Source organism: Pteropus medius, unplaced genomic scaffold (assembly GCF_902729225.1).
Source record: "Pteropus medius unplaced genomic scaffold, Ma_sr-lr_union100, whole genome shotgun sequence".
NCBI lineage: Eukaryota > Metazoa > Chordata > Mammalia > Chiroptera > Pteropodidae > Pteropus > Pteropus medius.
The window spans coordinates 103,725-119,751 of NW_024349565.1; the positions used below are offsets into that span (position 1 = coordinate 103,725).

Consider the following 16,027-nt stretch of genomic DNA (forward strand, 5'->3'; position numbering starts at 1 on the left):
GGCAATCCCAGGTCTCTCTGCATGGGGGGGTAATACGCAGAGTGTGTGTGTGCATGGGTGTGTAAATATGCATGTGCATGTCTGTGTGTGTGTGTGGGTGTGTAAATGTGCATATGCACATGTCTATGTGTGTGCATGGGTGTGTAAATATTACCGCATTACATATCTGTAATGTATGGGTGTATAAATGTGCATGTGCTATATCTGTATTAACCATGGGTGTGTAAATGTCTTTGATATCTGTGTGTGCATGGAATTATTATAAATCATGTGTGTGGCTGTGTGTGTGTACATGGTTGTGTAAATGGGCATGTGCGTGTCCTGTGTGTCTTTGCGTGGAGTGTAATAAATGTGCATATGCATGTCTGTGTGTACATGGGTGTGTAAATAATGCGATGCATGTCTGTGTATTATATGGAGTGTGTAAATGTGCATGTGCATATCTATTGTATTACATGGGTATATATAAATATCTTGCGTGTCTGTATTATTACATGGAATTGATAATGTGCGTGTCTGTGTGTGGCCAGTACATGGTTGTATGGAAATGGGCATGCGCGTGTCTGTGTGTGCATGGGCGTGTAAATGTGCATGTGCATGTCTGTGTGTGCATGGGTGTGTAAATGTGAGAGGGTATGCGTGCACGTGCACAGGAAGACGGGTGAAGGTCTCTTCACAACAGTTGGACCCAGATCAGCTTCCACTATTCCCAACCCCCTCCCCCACACAGCCCAGGGAGCAGCAGACCGACAGAATCGGGGTGAGGAAGGGCGCAGGGTAACATCCGAGCAGGGGCCCAGAGGCGGCCAGTCCAAAATGGAGAAGATCAAAAGGCAGGGGGTGGAATCCTCCAGAAAGGGGAACGGGACTTGTCGACGTTGTGTGATTTCTTTCAAGCGTATGAGAATGCAGACAATATGACGGACAGGTGGTGGACAGATCTGCTGAAACGTTTGGGAGAAAATTTTGACTGTTATGAATATCGATGCAAATATCCTCAACAAAATCCTGGCAAACGGGATCCAGCAACATATGAAAAGGATTATACACCAGGACCGAATGGGATTTATCCCTGGAATGCAAGGTTGGTTTAACACCCAAAAATCGATCTATGTCGACAAAGGACGAAACCACTACTCATCTCAACAGAGGCATAAAAAAAACTTGACAGAATCCAACACCCTTCATGATAAAGACACTCGACGAGCTAAGGCCGGAGGGAAACCGCCTGGTAAAGGGTACCTACGAAACACCCGTAACGGACACAGGCTTGCAACTCTTCCTCTAAGAGCAGAGGCCACGAGAAGGACACCCGCCCCCGCCCACCACCTCCACTCGACAGTCCTAGCCAGGGACACTAGGTAAGGGGAAGAAACAAAAGCCATCCAGACAGGAGAAGAAATAACATTACCCGCATTTGCAGGTGATATAATCTTGTAGATAGAAAATTCTAAAAAATAAAAAATAAAAAAAACACTAAAAAACTATTAGAATGAAAAAATAGTTCAAAGGTTGCAGGATACGAGGTCCATATACAACAAGCAAACAAAGAACTACCGTATTTGTCTACACTAGTAATGAGCAATCAAAAATGAAATTAAGAAAATATCCCATTCACACATCAAAAAGAATTTGTAAATGCCTATGAATAAATTTAACGAAAGAAGTGCAAAACTCGTACTCTAGAAGCGAGATTATATTTTCGAAAGAAATTAAAGAAGACCTAAATAAACGAAAAGACACCCCACGTTTACGGAACGCAGACTCACGATTAAGGTGACAGCACTCTCCAGATTGATCTACAGATTCGACACAATCTCTGTCAAAATCTCAGCTGGTTTCTTGGCAGAAATTGACAAGATGATCCTAAAATTCATATGGGAATGCAGGTCGGACCCCTTCCTCACACCACACACGAAACTTAATCGAAACGCATCGAACGCCAAAGAGCTATACCTGCAAAGCTCTTAGAAGAGAATCGAGGAGAAAATCTCTGTGGCCTCGGGCGGGGAAGCGCCCTCTTAAACATGGTACCGAAAGAACCGGGGACGAAAGCAAAACACGTCGGTCGTACGTCGTGGAAACCGAGAACGTCCGAGCTGCCGCCGACGCCATCAAGGAAGCGAAGGACGACCGCAGAACGGGGGGAAATATTTCCAAATCACAAATCCGATAAGGGACTCGCACCCGGAATCCACGAAGAACTCTCGCAACCCAACAAAAAGACAAATAACCCAATGTGAAAACGAGCCAAGTATTTGCATAGACGTTTCTCCAAAGGAGATACACAAACGGCCCATGAGCCCCACGGAAAGATGCTCGGCACCACTGGTCATGAGGGAAATGCACCCCAAAACCGCGACGGGACACCACTTCGCCCCCACGAGGACGGCCGGAACCGGACGACAGGTGTCGGTGAGGACGTGGGGCCGTCGGGGCCCTCGCACCCTGCTGGCGGGAATGCGACGCGGCGCGGCCACTTTGGAAAACGGTCAACGTCACCACACGCCCCGGCGAGTGCCCTGCTGGGTGTCCGCCCACGAGACGTGAACACGTATGTCCACACAAAACCTGTACGTGAGTGTCCACAGCAGCATCATTTACAGCAGCCAAAAAGCAGAAACGACCGAAATGGCCATCAAATGGCTAAGTAAATGTGGTATACACAGAAGAACGTTGCTCAGACATAAGGTGGACTGAAATACATGTACCAGCTGAAGGAAGCTTCGAAAATGCTGAGCGAGAGTAGCCGGACACGAGAGGTCCCGCGTCACATGACTCTGTTTTATTGAATGTCCACCAGTGCAAAGTCCATAAAGACACATCGGATTCGTGATTACCTAAGGCTGAGGGGAGGGGGTACAAATGGGGCGTGACCGATGATGGGTACGGGTTTAAGGGACGAAGATGAGGTTGAGAGAGAGAGACAGAGGGTGGAATTAGTGTCAATTACACAGAGAACTGAGCAACTAGAAAAACGAGTCGCAACTTCAGGAAACACAAAAGCTGGACACTCTTTGCTCAGGAGTTAAGAACATTTACCCTGACATTTTGTTACAAACACTGACTACTGATCTACCCAATATACAAACAAGCGAAACAAGACCTTCTTAGAAAGCGAGCAGGCGTGGGGGAGGCCCACCCCCATCGCGGCCCCGGGGCAGGGAGGAACCGCCTGCTCTTGACCCCTCGCCATGTTCCCTGCCCCGAAGAGGGACACACGGGGTGCAGACGGACGCGTGGGCGCAAGGCCTCTGTCCCGTCTTTGAGGACGGACATGCAGGGACCGGAAGGGGTGACCTGGCCGCTGCGTCCCCTGCCACGGCGTCTCAGAGCCCTCTGCTTCTCCGCAGAACTGGAGCAAGCGTCTGCACTGAGGGGTCGTGTCAGGCGTGCACAGGACGTTTTCAGGAACCGAGAGCCTCAGAAATAAAACACGACAATATCGTGACAGCTCTGTTAACACGGGACAAGCTGCGGGAGCTGCACAGAGCAGGGCAGGGGGGACCCCTGGTGGCCACACGAGCCCCAGACTCTCCTTCCAGCAGGATCAGTGTCCCCACCTCCTCGGCCTTGCAAGGCCCAGGCTGCCTCGGAGTGCCCAGCACATGCTCAGCTCGGCCCCAAGGGCGACCACGGGGTACCCTCACTGTCCTTTCCACAGAGGGGCTCGCCCTACAGGTGTGACCTGGTCCCACTGGCATCCCTGCCTCCCACCCTCAGCCCATTCCCTTCCATCTGCTTCTCCTGGTCCCCACCCCCATCCAAATCCTGACAGCTGCTTCCTCCAGGAAGCCTACCTGATAGCTCCAGCCTTTCCTGGTCTGTCCCTCTGAAGCACCAGCTGGCCGGACCACCAAGCCCATCATCACCCTCATCACGGCTGCCACGTAACGAGCACCTGCTACGTGCTCACGCAGCAGGCACCACGCTCAGCCCTCAGCTCCGTCCCTTGGTTCCTCCCTCAGCAAAGCCCTATGCGGTAGGTACAGTTTTTACTCATTTTGCAGAAAAGAAAACTGAGGCTCAGGTGGTGTAGCGACTCGCCAGGGCCGGGTAACGGGGGGCCCGGGGGGGAGCCGGGGTGCAGGCCCCGGGCCTGGGCCCGGCCTGCCGCAGGAGCACACGGAGCTCGGTGGAAACGGGAAACCGTGGGACAGCACCTGGGCCACCACGTCTGACGGATGCAGAGACTGAGCCCAGAGAGGGAAGGGGTGAGGGCGTGGAGGGGCTGGGGCGGTGCGCGCTAGAACCCAGGACGAGACGGCGCCCCAGAACTGGGTCCCCTGGCCACCGAGAAGAAAGACGAAGGGCACGTGCTTCAGGCCCTGAGCCCTCACCGAGGCCAGATCTGGGCAGATGGTGTCCTGAGGCACAGGTCTGCCAAACCCAGGCGACTTCCTGACCGGAAATGGGTGGGTGGGCAGGCGGCACGCGCCCCGGGACAGGCCCGGCCTCGGAGGCGTCCCACACACGCCCCAGGGCCCCTGACTATGGGTCTGCCTTGGCGTGCAGGAGCTTCTTCCTGGCAACGGGGGAGACCACGCTGGGGGAGGTCAGGGCCACAAGTCCTCTCCCCACCAGATCCAGACTGCCCAGGTGTGGTCTCGGGAGGGGCCAGCCCTCCAGACTCCCCGACGGGGCCAGCGGGGTGGAGGGGAGCACGCGTAACTTCGCCCTCAGCCCCAAATCTCCTCTTCTCTCTTACGAAGAGTCTCGGGGCCTCTGGGGCTGCTGCACCAGGACACGCCGGAGCTCCCGGCAGCACACAGGGCCTGTGGGGCAGCGTTTGTGAATAACACCACTAACCCCAGCTTGCCTCTGACCTTGACATCCACAAGGGTGGTCCTGGCCGGCTCTGCCTGAAAGGTGCCTCGAGACAGGCACGGACAGGCCGGGGCGCCTTGCGGCTCTGCGCACACCTGGCCACCCCACCGCACAGCCCTGCCCTGCCCCTCGGCCTGTCCCCAGCTTTAGCTCAGCCCTCCCGAGCCCACGGCAGCCTGAGGGCGACCCCTGGTGGCCACCCTGGAGCTCTGCCCACAGAACCGGCCCTCAGGCCTGTCCTGCCGACAGCTGCATGTGGTTTCTCCCAGCCCGCGCGTCACACAGAGCAGCCCTCCGGAGGCCTGTGCTGGGTCACGTTGAACTCGGCCACGAACAGGGGAACCGTATCAAGGGGGGGCAGGAGCAGTAGGGACCTGGCCCCCCACAGCCCCCCACGCCCTCCATCGCTGTGGTCCACTGGCAGCCAGTGACCGGGGAAGCCAGGCCCATCCAGGGCAGGGCCGAGGCCGCCAGGACCCTCTCTGCCGAGGCCTGACCCAAATGAGGGGGATGTCGGCTCACTCCCCACCCCCGAACCGCCTGCAGGTCCCGGCGGCCGTGCTGTGTCCACCCCTCCTCCACCTCGTCCCTTCTCTGCCACCCTCCAGATCCTTCAGAAGACCCATCGGACGCGGGAACGCCCCGGGGTCCGTAGATGGGGAGCCCGCGGCCGCTGCGCTGGCCCCGCAGGGCCCGCTTCGGCCTGTCTGGGCTGCTTGTTCGCCTGTCCGTGCCCCCAGCTCCGCCCAGCGAGAACTCGGTCCTTGCCTCGTTAGCCCCAGATTCTAGTCCAGAGCCCGGAACGCAGAGCCCGCCCGGTCAGCGTCCGGTGGAGGAGTTGGGGTAAAGAGCTGCCGAGGAATGGGAAGGGAGGGTGGTAGGTGATTCAGCAAAGGGACGGGGCAGGTGGCGGGCGGGACTGTGAGGACAGATGGGTAAGAAGCCAGAGGAGAGGGAGGAAGGAGGATGGGGTGGTATGGGTGGTGGGTAAGTGAATGGAATAAATGACAGATGGATAGAGAGCATTTGATGAGAGTAGAGGTAAATGAAGGATGAATGAATGGAAGGATGGCAAGATGGACAGGGGGAGGAAACTAACCTAGGGGGTGATGGGGAGGGAGAGGGAGGGTGAGGAATATTCTGAGAAAGAGCAGGTGGGTGGGGAACGGATGGAGGGACGAGGAAGGGATGGGTGGGCGTGGACGGAGGGAGGGAGGAGTGGGCAATGACAAGGGGACAGGAAGCCACCGGCCACCGGCCACCGGAGAGGGAAGGCGAGGGGGGGCGGCGAGGGCGGGGGCACACAGGTGCCCCCCCCTTGGGCAGAGGCGCATCCAGGCTCCCACGGAAGTTCTGCGGGCCAGGAGTCAGTGCTCCTGCGAGCACACAAACCTGGGGGTTCCCAGAAATGCCCGCAGCACAGAACGTGGGGAGAAGCCGGGCGGGCCGCAGGGGGGCCCTGGGGGCCGCCACACCGGCCACAGCTCGGCCGCTCTCTGAGCTCTCGCACCACCGAACACGGGGCGCCGTGATGCCCGCTGCACACGTGAGGTGGCTGGGGCCCAGCGTGCTGAGGAACCCACGGGGGCCGCAGCACCTGTAAGAGCCAGGTCCCTGCACCCCCCCCCCACCACAAGCCAGCCCCCCGCAGCTGACACAATGCCTGGGGCTGTCCACGTACCTGGATCCCCTCTATGCGCTCGGTGACGACGTAGGCATGGTGCATGGCCACGAGCGGGACCTTGACTCCGGCCATCCTGCCCACTGCTCCCGCCCACACTCCTGCAGGCAGAGAATGACAGGTCAGCTCTGCTGGCACCTGCTGCGGGCAGCCGGCCGGGGGCACGGGGTCCTCTGCTGGCCTGCCTGCCCCGGCTGCGATATCCCCAGGTCGGTCACGCTGGGGCAGGGAGCGGCCGGCGTGTGCCAGTCCCACCTGCGCAGTTGACCACGCAGGGCGTCTGGATGGAGCCGTGCTCGGTCTCGACAGCCGCGACCCGCCGCACCCCAAAGTCATCTGTCCGCACACGGATGCCGGTCACCGGGCAGTTCTCGATGATCTGGGAGCGAGAGGCGTGGCCGGCGCCCCTTGCAGGATGCCACCCACCCCGTCACCGCCCCATCCTGACGGGCCTGGGACCACCGCTCCTTCTAGGGCAGGCGGGCTCCACGCGACTCTGCAAGGAAGTGAGGTGGCCGAGGAGCCGGGAGCTACAGCCACGCGTCCCCTGATTTGGAGAACCTGTCCCCAGACACGGCGGCGCTTTCTCATAAAGCGACTTAAAAAATAATCAAGGCTCACTCGACTGAAAGATATTTGTGTTTCCGTTTGTACTCACAGACTTGGAGCGAAGCGTAAACGTCAACACCGGCCACCTCGGGGAGGGGGGGTCATTTCTTCCCTTTTTTGCTTATTTCTCTTTCCTAATTTTTTTTCTACAGTTACGTGCATACTTAAGACAGACTAAGATAAAAACCACGAGGCGGGGTTTGCGAGGGGTCACTTGTGCGCGGGGCCGGACCGCGGGGAAGGCAGGCGAGCTGCCACCGGCAGACGCAGCAGGCTCGGCCGCCTTTGCAGGAGCCACCAGAGGCTCGGAGGTCCTGCCCGGCCCGAGGCCACCGGCAGACAGGACGGCGCCGCCCATACCTGTGCTGCCCGGGCGGTGGCAGCCCTGGCCAGTGCGGAGCAGGTGCCGGCGGGGTCTATGGTGCCGTCGCCTGGCACGTACAGTGTCCCGTAGAGGTCGTCCACGTTCATCAGTGGGTACAGCGTCTTGGTCTCCGCCGGGCTCAGCACGTGGGACTCCACGCCGTAGGCCTTGCCCAGCTGGGGGACCCAGAGGAAAACAACTGAGCCCTCGGGGGTCAGACCCCCTGAGGCCACTCGCCTCCCCGTCTGGGCCTCCAGGGCCAGCTCCGAGCCTGCCTCCTCCAGGAAGCCCTGGCTGGTCACCATGCCCGGCGGCCCAGTGCTCAGAAGGCTCTGGCCATCTGCTTTCCCCATCCAGCTCCAACACCAGCCCGAGACCTGAAGCAGGTCGCTTCACGTCCCCTGGGTGGACGAAGGTGATAATGGCTTCGGCAGGTGACACCTCTAAGGACCTTGGACCAGTGCCCGGCACACAGGGCTTATTGTGTAAAATAAATAAAAATAACCCCCACAGGTCTTATATTTGGGGTCTGAGCATCAGGTTCCCCCATCAGACCAGCTTCCCCCACAGACTTGGTCCTCTGTCCCAGGCCCCCAATTCAGATGTGATAGGCCCCAGGGCAGCCAATCAAGTGTCCCCAGGCACTGCCTATCAGGACAGGCTCCACCCCACTGGAGACCAGCGAGCCGGTCAGGGTCCCTGAGCAGACTTCACTCAGCAGCCAGGGGATGAGCTGAGGGATGGGGGCTGGGGGCTTCCTTCTGCAGCCCCCATCCCAGCCGTTGAGTGAGCTAAGGGGAGGAGGAGGTGATGGGGTCACCTCCCAACCGCAGAGGCCCAGGCTCCTTCCAATGAAGCCAGCCGCCCCTGCTTCTGGCCCGGGCACCCTGGGGAACTCAGCGGCCCCGTGACAATGACCCTTAGCTAGCCACACGGCCGGCTGCTCGCTGGGCCCTGAGCCGGTATTCAGTCGGTGCTCAATAAGAGACAGCTTGCTGGAGGGGCCCGTCTCACCCGCTCCCTGGAATTCGGGGTCCAGGCTGGCCGCTCTGGTGGAAACAACGCCCACCCCAAACACAGAGCCCTCCGCGGGGCGAGGCTTCCTCCCCGGTGCCCCCCGCCCCCCGACAACGGCCCCGTCCCCGGTGCCCGGGAAGGGCGGTCGCTGCCTCCTGGGCGTCATCATGTGTCCCGTCTCCGTGACCTCCTGCGTGACGGTAGCGACTCCCACGCACTGGGCCTCTCCTGCCTCTGAGGCTCGGCAACACGGTCCCATGTTAAAAGTGCGAATGCCACCTCAGAGGCAAAGCCGCCTGTCCCAGGTGGCCCGGCCAGCAAGGGCCGCAGCAGGGCTGGAACCCCGCTCTGTCGGGGCTCCTCCCCGGCACCGGGCCGCCCCAACGGCCTGTTGGCAGGGGTGCACCCCCACCCCAGCGGGGCGCACCCACCGACATGAGCCGCTGGTACTCGAGCAGACGCTGCCGGCTGGACGCGATGAACAGGCCGCCGTTTGGCACCCAGCCCGTGTGCAGCCCCGTCTCCTCCGGCAGGTCGCGGCTCACCACGCGCCTGGTGTGGGCCAGCAGCTCCACCTCCACGTCGCTGGGCCGCAGCTGCCACAGCAGGCCTGGCGGGGAGCGCGGGGCGCCGTCAGGCTCAGCATGGCATGCTGCGCCCCTTCCTCCCCCGGCCAGGGCCCCCAACATCGGCAGCGCCGGGTCCCTCTCCGCAGGCCGTGGGCACCCCCGCGAGGTCGAGGAGCCCGAAACGACGGGGTCAAGGTTAGGTTCTGGGACGGGCCTCCCCGGCCTTGGGCAGCTCAGAGAGTGACAACATGAAGGCTGCATTTATCCTGCACCTACTGTGTGCCGAGCCCTGGGCTAAGCTGTCACGAGGTGCCAGGGCAGCCCCATGAGGCAGAAGCATTATTCCTCCCCATGCCGGCTCTTCTCCGACAAGCCGCCCCCTTCAAAGCAGAGCCTGGGGAGCGGGAGGCCAGGAGGGAGGCCGTGTCACTGAGGCCACAGGCCGCGGGCCCAGCGGACGCGGGCAGAGGGACGGCAGAGGCCGCGTCAGCACCCGAGATCCGTGATGCCTCAACTCCTGCCAACACCACGTTCGGTGACCTCGCGCCGGGCATGTGATCACGCCGGTCACGTGATGCTGGCAGAAGCAAGAGAGTTTGCCTCACTGACCCAGGGTCAAGGCGCGAGTTTGGCTGCCCTGGGGACACGTGCATAGTAGGTGCTTAATACATGCCCGCTGGTTAGGTAGGAGGACAATGGACACACCTGCTGCCCTGGAGGACCCCGCCCCGTCCACCCTCCAAGCCCCATGGACGCCCCTCACCCCAGCTGGCTCTGTCCAGGGAAGGGGCTTCTGCTCTGTGAACAGACAGCTGCCTGGCCCCAGCTCTGGCCCCGGCTTCGCCCTCCGGGGTCCCACAGGTCCCACCGCGGCCCTTCAGAGGCTTGGAGACAAGCAGGGCCCGCCATCCGCCCACCTGCGGACTGACCCCGAATCTCTCTCCGAGTCCTTCCCCTTCTGCTCAGCTGCCTCTGAGAGGCCTGTGGTGGTCAGTGTAGACCCAGCCCCTGGCTGAGCCCGCCCGCGCCCCGGCCGTACCCGCCGTGTGCCAGGTGGTCCCCGACGTCAGCCGTCCCCGCTCCAGGAGCAGCGCCCCGCTCACGCCCAGCTTGGCCAGGTGGTACAGGGTCTGGCAGCCCAAGCTGCCCCCGCCGATGACCACCACGTCAGCCGTGCTGGGCAGGGGCCGGCTTGGGCCTTGGGCCGCCGCCCAGGGGCCCCGTTCCTCCTTCAGGGTCCGCTGGTATGGCACGTTCTTCTCGGCGGTGGGGTGGGCCCCGCTGCTCAGGGGGCACAGCTCCGGGCGCCGGGCAAGGCTCCGGGGAGGGCGGGTGGCGGCCACACGCAGGGCTCGGCTCAGCGAGGCCATGGGGACTCCAGGTGTCAGCACTGCAGAGGGCTGGGGGGAGAGTCGGGGCTGGCTGGGGTGTGGACTGGACACGGCGTGCCAGGTGAGATCCCAGGGGACCGTGCCCCCCAGGCTGTGACGCTCAGGCCCTCCTCCTGCCACCGCCCCACGGCCTTTGGTGCTCATGGTGAAGGACTGCGAAGTGCTCCGAACCACTGTAGATGTCCCCAACTTACAGGGCAGGAAACTGAGGCGCACAGAGCCCCCTCGCCAGGGTCACAGGACCACGTGAGGCCAAGCGGGGGCGCAGGGCCAGGCCTGTGTGTAGCCAGGCCTGCAGGCTCTCCCGGCCCCTCCTGCCCTCTGGCCCACAGACGACGCAGGGCCCAGTTTGGGGAAGGGGAGGCTGGGGAGGTGCCCGACCCACCACCACACCCTGTAGTTCCCTCCACAGGGGGGACACGGCGAGTGGTCCCCCCCCCAGTGATCCCCTCCTAGAGGTGTGGGGGGGTGCAGGAAGCTGTGATTTGAGGGGCTGTGGGGGGGGCACCCCATCCCCTCTGCCGCCGCAGTCTGACAGCCCCGGGCACGGGGAGGTGCGCCCCCTGCTGGTGTCTGAACTAACCTTCCACCCTCGAAGTTCTCAGCCTTCCAGGAGGCCCCCGAGCGGCACCCTCCCGGTGGGAAATCTGCCTCGCCTGGGTGCCAGCAAGACTCTCGCGGGCCGGGCATCTGCCCCCGCCCGCAGCGCTGCCCAGCGCACCTGCTCGGCCTCTGGCCCGGCCCCCTCCGCCCCTCAGCCAGGCCAACGCCAGCGCTGCCAGCCCAGGAAGCTGCCACGTGCCCCGGGCCAGCCCACCTGGACTGGGGCGGGGCTGACCGGCCCCAGCAGAAGCTGACGCTTCGTCATTAACCTGCTCCCCGCCCCCCCACCTCAGCCCGGACTCGGCCCAGTGGCCATTCCCTGCTGGGGGCGAGGGCACAGGACAGCCCGGGGCCGGGGATCAGACAGACGGGCTTGAGCAAACACTTAAGCTGTGCTGGATAGCAGGCCGAAGGCGCCCTCTTGGAGGGAGGAGAGGGGGGTTGACGGCCTTCACCTGGTAAAGCGGGAGGGCGCCTGGGCCCCCCACCCACACGGTGACCTGCGATCCTGCCCACCCAGTCTGATGGCCGATGGTCACAGCAGCCAGAAGCAGAGCGATCTCAGCCAACTCTGGGCCTGCCCCAGCCCCGCCCACCCAGGGGAGGGCCCAGGCCCTGTCCCTCCCGAGGGGGGTACCTCATCGGCCAGCCGCAGTACCCCGTAGCCCCGAGAGGCCTGCCAATGCCTGGCCTAGTCGCTGCTGGGCAGTGCTGACACCTCCTTCCTTCTCGAGGAGGTCCCAGCCGGAACAGGTCGCCCTGCCCCCGCCCCCAGCCGCTTGGCCAGCCCCTGTCACCGCCCACCACGGGGCGGGATGCACCGCCCAGCGGCCCAGGCCAGCCCGCAGGCAAGTGCACAGCTCTGAGGGTGGCAGAGCGGGCTGTGAACCCTGCGCCCCCATTAACCCTGGATGGCCCCGCAGCTGGCCTCGCTTCCTCGCCCCTAAAATAAGGGTCACAGATGGCTGCCCGCGGGCGAAGCCGCGCACCCTGCCCGCCCATACGGGCCTGTGCTCCCCGAGCCCCCAACGAGCTGAGCCCAGGCCAGGTGGGCAGAGAGCACGGGTGAGCAGCGGCGTCATGCCAGCGCCCGGGGCCTCCTGCGGGCTCCGCAGCAGGTGACGTGGGGCCTCAGCACAGAGTCTCTGTCCAGCCAGTTTGCTCGGCCCAGGGGAGGGGCACCCATGGCCTTCAGGGGCAGGGGCGGGGCTGGGAGTCTGGGCCAGCCTCCCAGGGCCCGAGTGCCCTGGCTTTCCCACTACACGGCACCCAGCATCCCGAGGTAGGGGTGGCTGCCTCCACGTGATGTTGGGGGCACCTGGACCCAGCGAGGGCGGCCAGCTTGCCTCAGGCCACTCAGCCAGCTGGAGGGGCAGCCAGACCTGAAGCCTGCAGCCTCTGGCTCTAGGACGTTTTGCCTGTGGCCGGTGCCTGGAGGAGCCACTCAGAGTCTGGACGGAAGCGCACATGCACCTCTGGACGTGCCAAGACTCGGGGCAGATGCAACGCAGAACAGGACCGCCCCCCGCTACGGCCGAGCAAGCAGCAGTCAAGCTCCAGTTGGTCAACGGGCGCGATGCCGCAGCCGAGACTGACCTCGGGGGCAGCCCCGCATCGTCGACACAGTCTGACGAGCGACCGTGTTCGTAATTGGCAGCCAGGCTGTCCGGCCGGCCACCAGCTAGTCTGTCCTCTATCTACGCTTACTGAGCACCGACTGCATACAAAGCACAGTCCAGAGCAGACTAAGACCCAGTCCTGCCCTTGTGGGCCCCGGGGTCCAGGAAGAAGACGAGGCGGCGCACGGGGCTGCCCTCCCCCGCCCCCAGCAAGCCGTCCCTCCTCCCAGCAGGAACCGGGAAGGCGGAGGTGGCCTGGGCTCTGGCCTGACCTTATGCTGCCACCGTTCTCAGTCCCCACCATGGGGACAGACACCGTCACTCACTGCCCTGGCTCCACCAGCACGAGGCTTCCTCGGGGCGGTGTGGGGGTCCACAGTAGGGACAACGCCAGCCCGGTCACTCTGCTGTGGCCGCCCTGGGGCTGCACGTGCTGAAGCGGGTGAAGGATGGGTCAGAGAGGGCGAGGAAGGGGCACGGCCACGTCCCCGTCTGGACCCTGGACGTGGGGTGCGCGGGCGAGTGGCAGTCCAGCCCCTGCAGCCGAGACCGCTCGGGGCCCTGCACGCAAAGACAAGCAGCTGTCGCAAGATTGTCACAAGCCGAGTGGGCAGCTGTCTCCTTGGACTGTGGACGAGGGGTGGTGGCTGGAGGGCCAGGCCTGGCTGTGGGTCAGCCAGGTGATCGATCAGGCGCTGCCTGCATCTAGGAGAGGTGGGTGGGCCACCCCGTCTCCCCTGGGTGCTGCAGGACACAGCTCGCGACGAGGACAAGGTCCTGCTGCCAACCTGCTGTGCCACCCTGGACCGGTCCCTGCGTGCCGAGCCTCAGTTTCCCCCTGTGGGAAGTAGGAACTGTAACCCCTGCAGTGCCGCTTCGGGGAAGTTTTCTAAGTTTACCTGCACAGTATTATCTTCTACCTTCAGGGCATGCGGAGGAATACCACGTGCAAACCGAAGTCACAGGGTTCCAGGCCTACAACCCCCACCCGCCTTCAGGCCCCACGTCCGGGCAGGAATGTGGCAGACCACGCCTGCCTGCACAGCCAGCCCTCCGCCCCCGCCCCTGGCCAGGCGTCCAGGACAAAGGCAGGCATCTGCAGGCTGCCCCCTGACCGGGCAGAAGTCCAGGCTGGAGCAGGGGGAGGGGCCAGGGAGGAAACTTCTGCATGTGGCCCAGCAGAAGGACACAGCATCAACACGAGACCCTCGGGGGCTCTGAGCAGGGCGGCCCGAGCCCCCCCTGGGGACAGGCAGCCGAGCGCCTTACGTGAGAAACGGCTGCTGCCCATCGGAGAGGAGAGAAAACCGAGCTAGGACATAGCCAAGGGCGCTGGACCCGGGCGGTTTACCGACCAGGGAAGCTTCCAGAACAGCTTTTGAGGGCTGGATTTACACTGCCAAAACTTAATTTTTCCAACGAGAGCCTTTGGAAAGATAACTGCACCAACGTCATGAAGACGGATGTTCACCACCTGGGGTACAAGAGGCAGGTGGGCACCCTGTTATTCCCTGCCACCGCACACCGAGGCCGGGTGGAGACACTCGGGTGCAGCCACCTGGTCACAGGTGCGTCCGGGAATGAGGCTGAGTGCCCCTACCCCCGGCACACACAGCCGGTGTAGATGGCTTTGTGCCAGGCCCCCCAGGCTCCCCTGTCACCCTGTGACTTTTGAGGGAAATAAATGTGGAGGTGGACTGGTCACTCCTGGCTGTGGGCCAGTGCCTAGTGCCTGTCACCCTGGGCCGCCGGGCACCGCCACTGCCCAGCGGGGAGACAGACGGGGCTTCAGAGGCGCCTCCTGCTTTGGAGGGCGTCTTGGGGCTCGGGGCACTGGGAGGGAAGGGTGGAGAAGCAGTGGCCAAGGGCGCGAGACCCCACAAACACCCCTGCTCCCCTCCCCTACCTGGAAAGCCAAACCCTCCAGCTCCGGCTCGGCCGTGCAGGCTGTTGACATGTTCGTAGGAATGACCCGGATCTACAAATGAACCAGATTTCCCAGCTCCTCTCAACAAGCTGAGACCCGCAGGCCCCCTGGGCTGGGACACATGGGCCCCCTGGGCTGCGACATGCGAGCCCCCTAGGTTGGAACACACGAGCCCCCTGGGCTGGGACACGCAGGCCCCCGGGCCCACACCCCTGCCACATACCCTTAGATGGGGCCTGTTTTGTCCAGTCCCTACCCTGCCACTTGGCCCTTTCACGTCCCCTGCTGGCCTCTGGGGGGTTTCTGACCACTGACCCAGGCCCCAGGCACCGCGGGGCGTGGGGAGGCGGCTTCCTCCTTTGCTCTGGGGGCAGGAGCACCCCACTCCAGTGGCGGCCGGGCACCAGGGCCAGGCAGCCTTGCTGGGAACGGAGGGTGGGGACTGTGCGGTGCTGTCTTTGGCCCGGGGATCTGAAAGCCATCGGGGCTGAGGGGAGGACGGCAGCCCACTGAGCGGGACTCGGCGCCCCCACCCCCCGCCCCGCCCCCCCGCCCCCAGGAGGACGCCCATGCAGGGGACACCTCCCCCTGGTGGCCACACGTGAGAACGATGCCCTGGGAGAGCAGGACCCAGACCAGAGACACAGACCCGGGACAGGGACGGTCCCCGGGAGACCGCGGGCAGGGAGGTGGACCCGCATGGCACCGGCAGCCCGGGCTCGGCCTGGCCGTCGCGCCGTCGGCCCCCGGAAACTCGCCCTGGCAGGAGCTTCCTCGCCGAGGCCCCGGGTTCCGCCTCGGTTCCTGAGACGGGCGACGTCCCCTCGGCTGCTGGGCGCCCGTTTCTCCCCATAACTCTGTCCGCTCTTATCATACACATTTTGGGGTGATGTGCGGAGTGCCGTGAGCTCCGGGATTCCGGCTCACCGTTCGATTGTCCCTTTTTATCACGAAGTGACGAACCTCTTTCCGACAGGGTGCAGCTCCGTGTCCAGTTCGGCTCTCGAGGCGGCCACAGCGCCGACCCCTGAGCTGCAGACTCGCCCGCCAGCGCCGGGCCCACCCGCCAGGAGAGACGTGCGGAACACGGAGTCGGGAGAGGCGCACGGTCGGCCCCCTGCAGGCGAGGACGCTGTGTGCCCCGAGTGTGTGACGTCCGCCTGCGCGCGGGCGCGTTCGCTTTCCCTGACACTAGCCTGGTGCATCCTTCTCCCTCGCTACGCTTTCGATATTTTGGGGACCTGATGTCTCAGGCGTGCCCAGCACATCCCCGTTTAAGAGCGTGTCCCAAAGCTGTTCTCGTCTACGGCCGCGCCACCCTGAACACGCCCGATCCCGTCTGATCTCGGAAGCTGAGCAGGGTCGGGCCTGGTTAGTACTTGGATGGGAGACCACTCGGGAAGACCAGGTGCTGTAGGCC

At 63.1% G+C, this 16,027-nt stretch overlaps 1 protein-coding gene and 1 non-coding gene across 12 annotated transcripts in view; one reads left to right on the forward strand and one right to left on the reverse strand.

The window, feature by feature from the left end:
* The window catches only part of SARDH (sarcosine dehydrogenase), a 55,407-nt gene extending 41,693 nt beyond the window's left edge, over positions 1 to 13,714 (reverse strand). The window contains exons 1-7 of one of the 11 annotated variants that reach the window (XM_039882909.1): positions 13,580 to 13,672; positions 12,953 to 13,241; positions 10,107 to 10,467; positions 8,930 to 9,108; positions 7,478 to 7,657; positions 6,764 to 6,887; positions 6,509 to 6,609 (exon numbers count right to left, since the gene is read on the reverse strand). In XM_039882909.1, the coding sequence (XP_039738843.1) occupies positions 6,509 to 6,609; positions 6,764 to 6,887; positions 7,478 to 7,657; positions 8,930 to 9,108; positions 10,107 to 10,437 (915 nt within the window). In that variant the 5' untranslated portion in view covers positions 10,438 to 10,467; positions 12,953 to 13,241; positions 13,580 to 13,672. Of the gene's footprint in view, positions 1 to 6,508; positions 6,610 to 6,763; positions 6,888 to 7,477; positions 7,658 to 8,929; positions 9,109 to 10,106; positions 10,468 to 11,041; positions 11,175 to 11,516; positions 11,614 to 11,698; positions 11,849 to 12,443; positions 12,562 to 12,952; positions 13,252 to 13,555 lie in introns of those variants that run through there. The other 10 variants (XM_039882911.1, XM_039882914.1, XM_039882907.1 and 7 more) reach the window with 10 other exon arrangements.
* Positions 13,715 to 15,908: 2,194 nt separating this feature from the next.
* LOC120618876 (5S ribosomal RNA) lies at positions 15,909 to 16,027 on the forward strand. The gene has a single exon (XR_005657322.1). It is a non-coding gene; the product is annotated as a 5S ribosomal RNA (ribosomal RNA).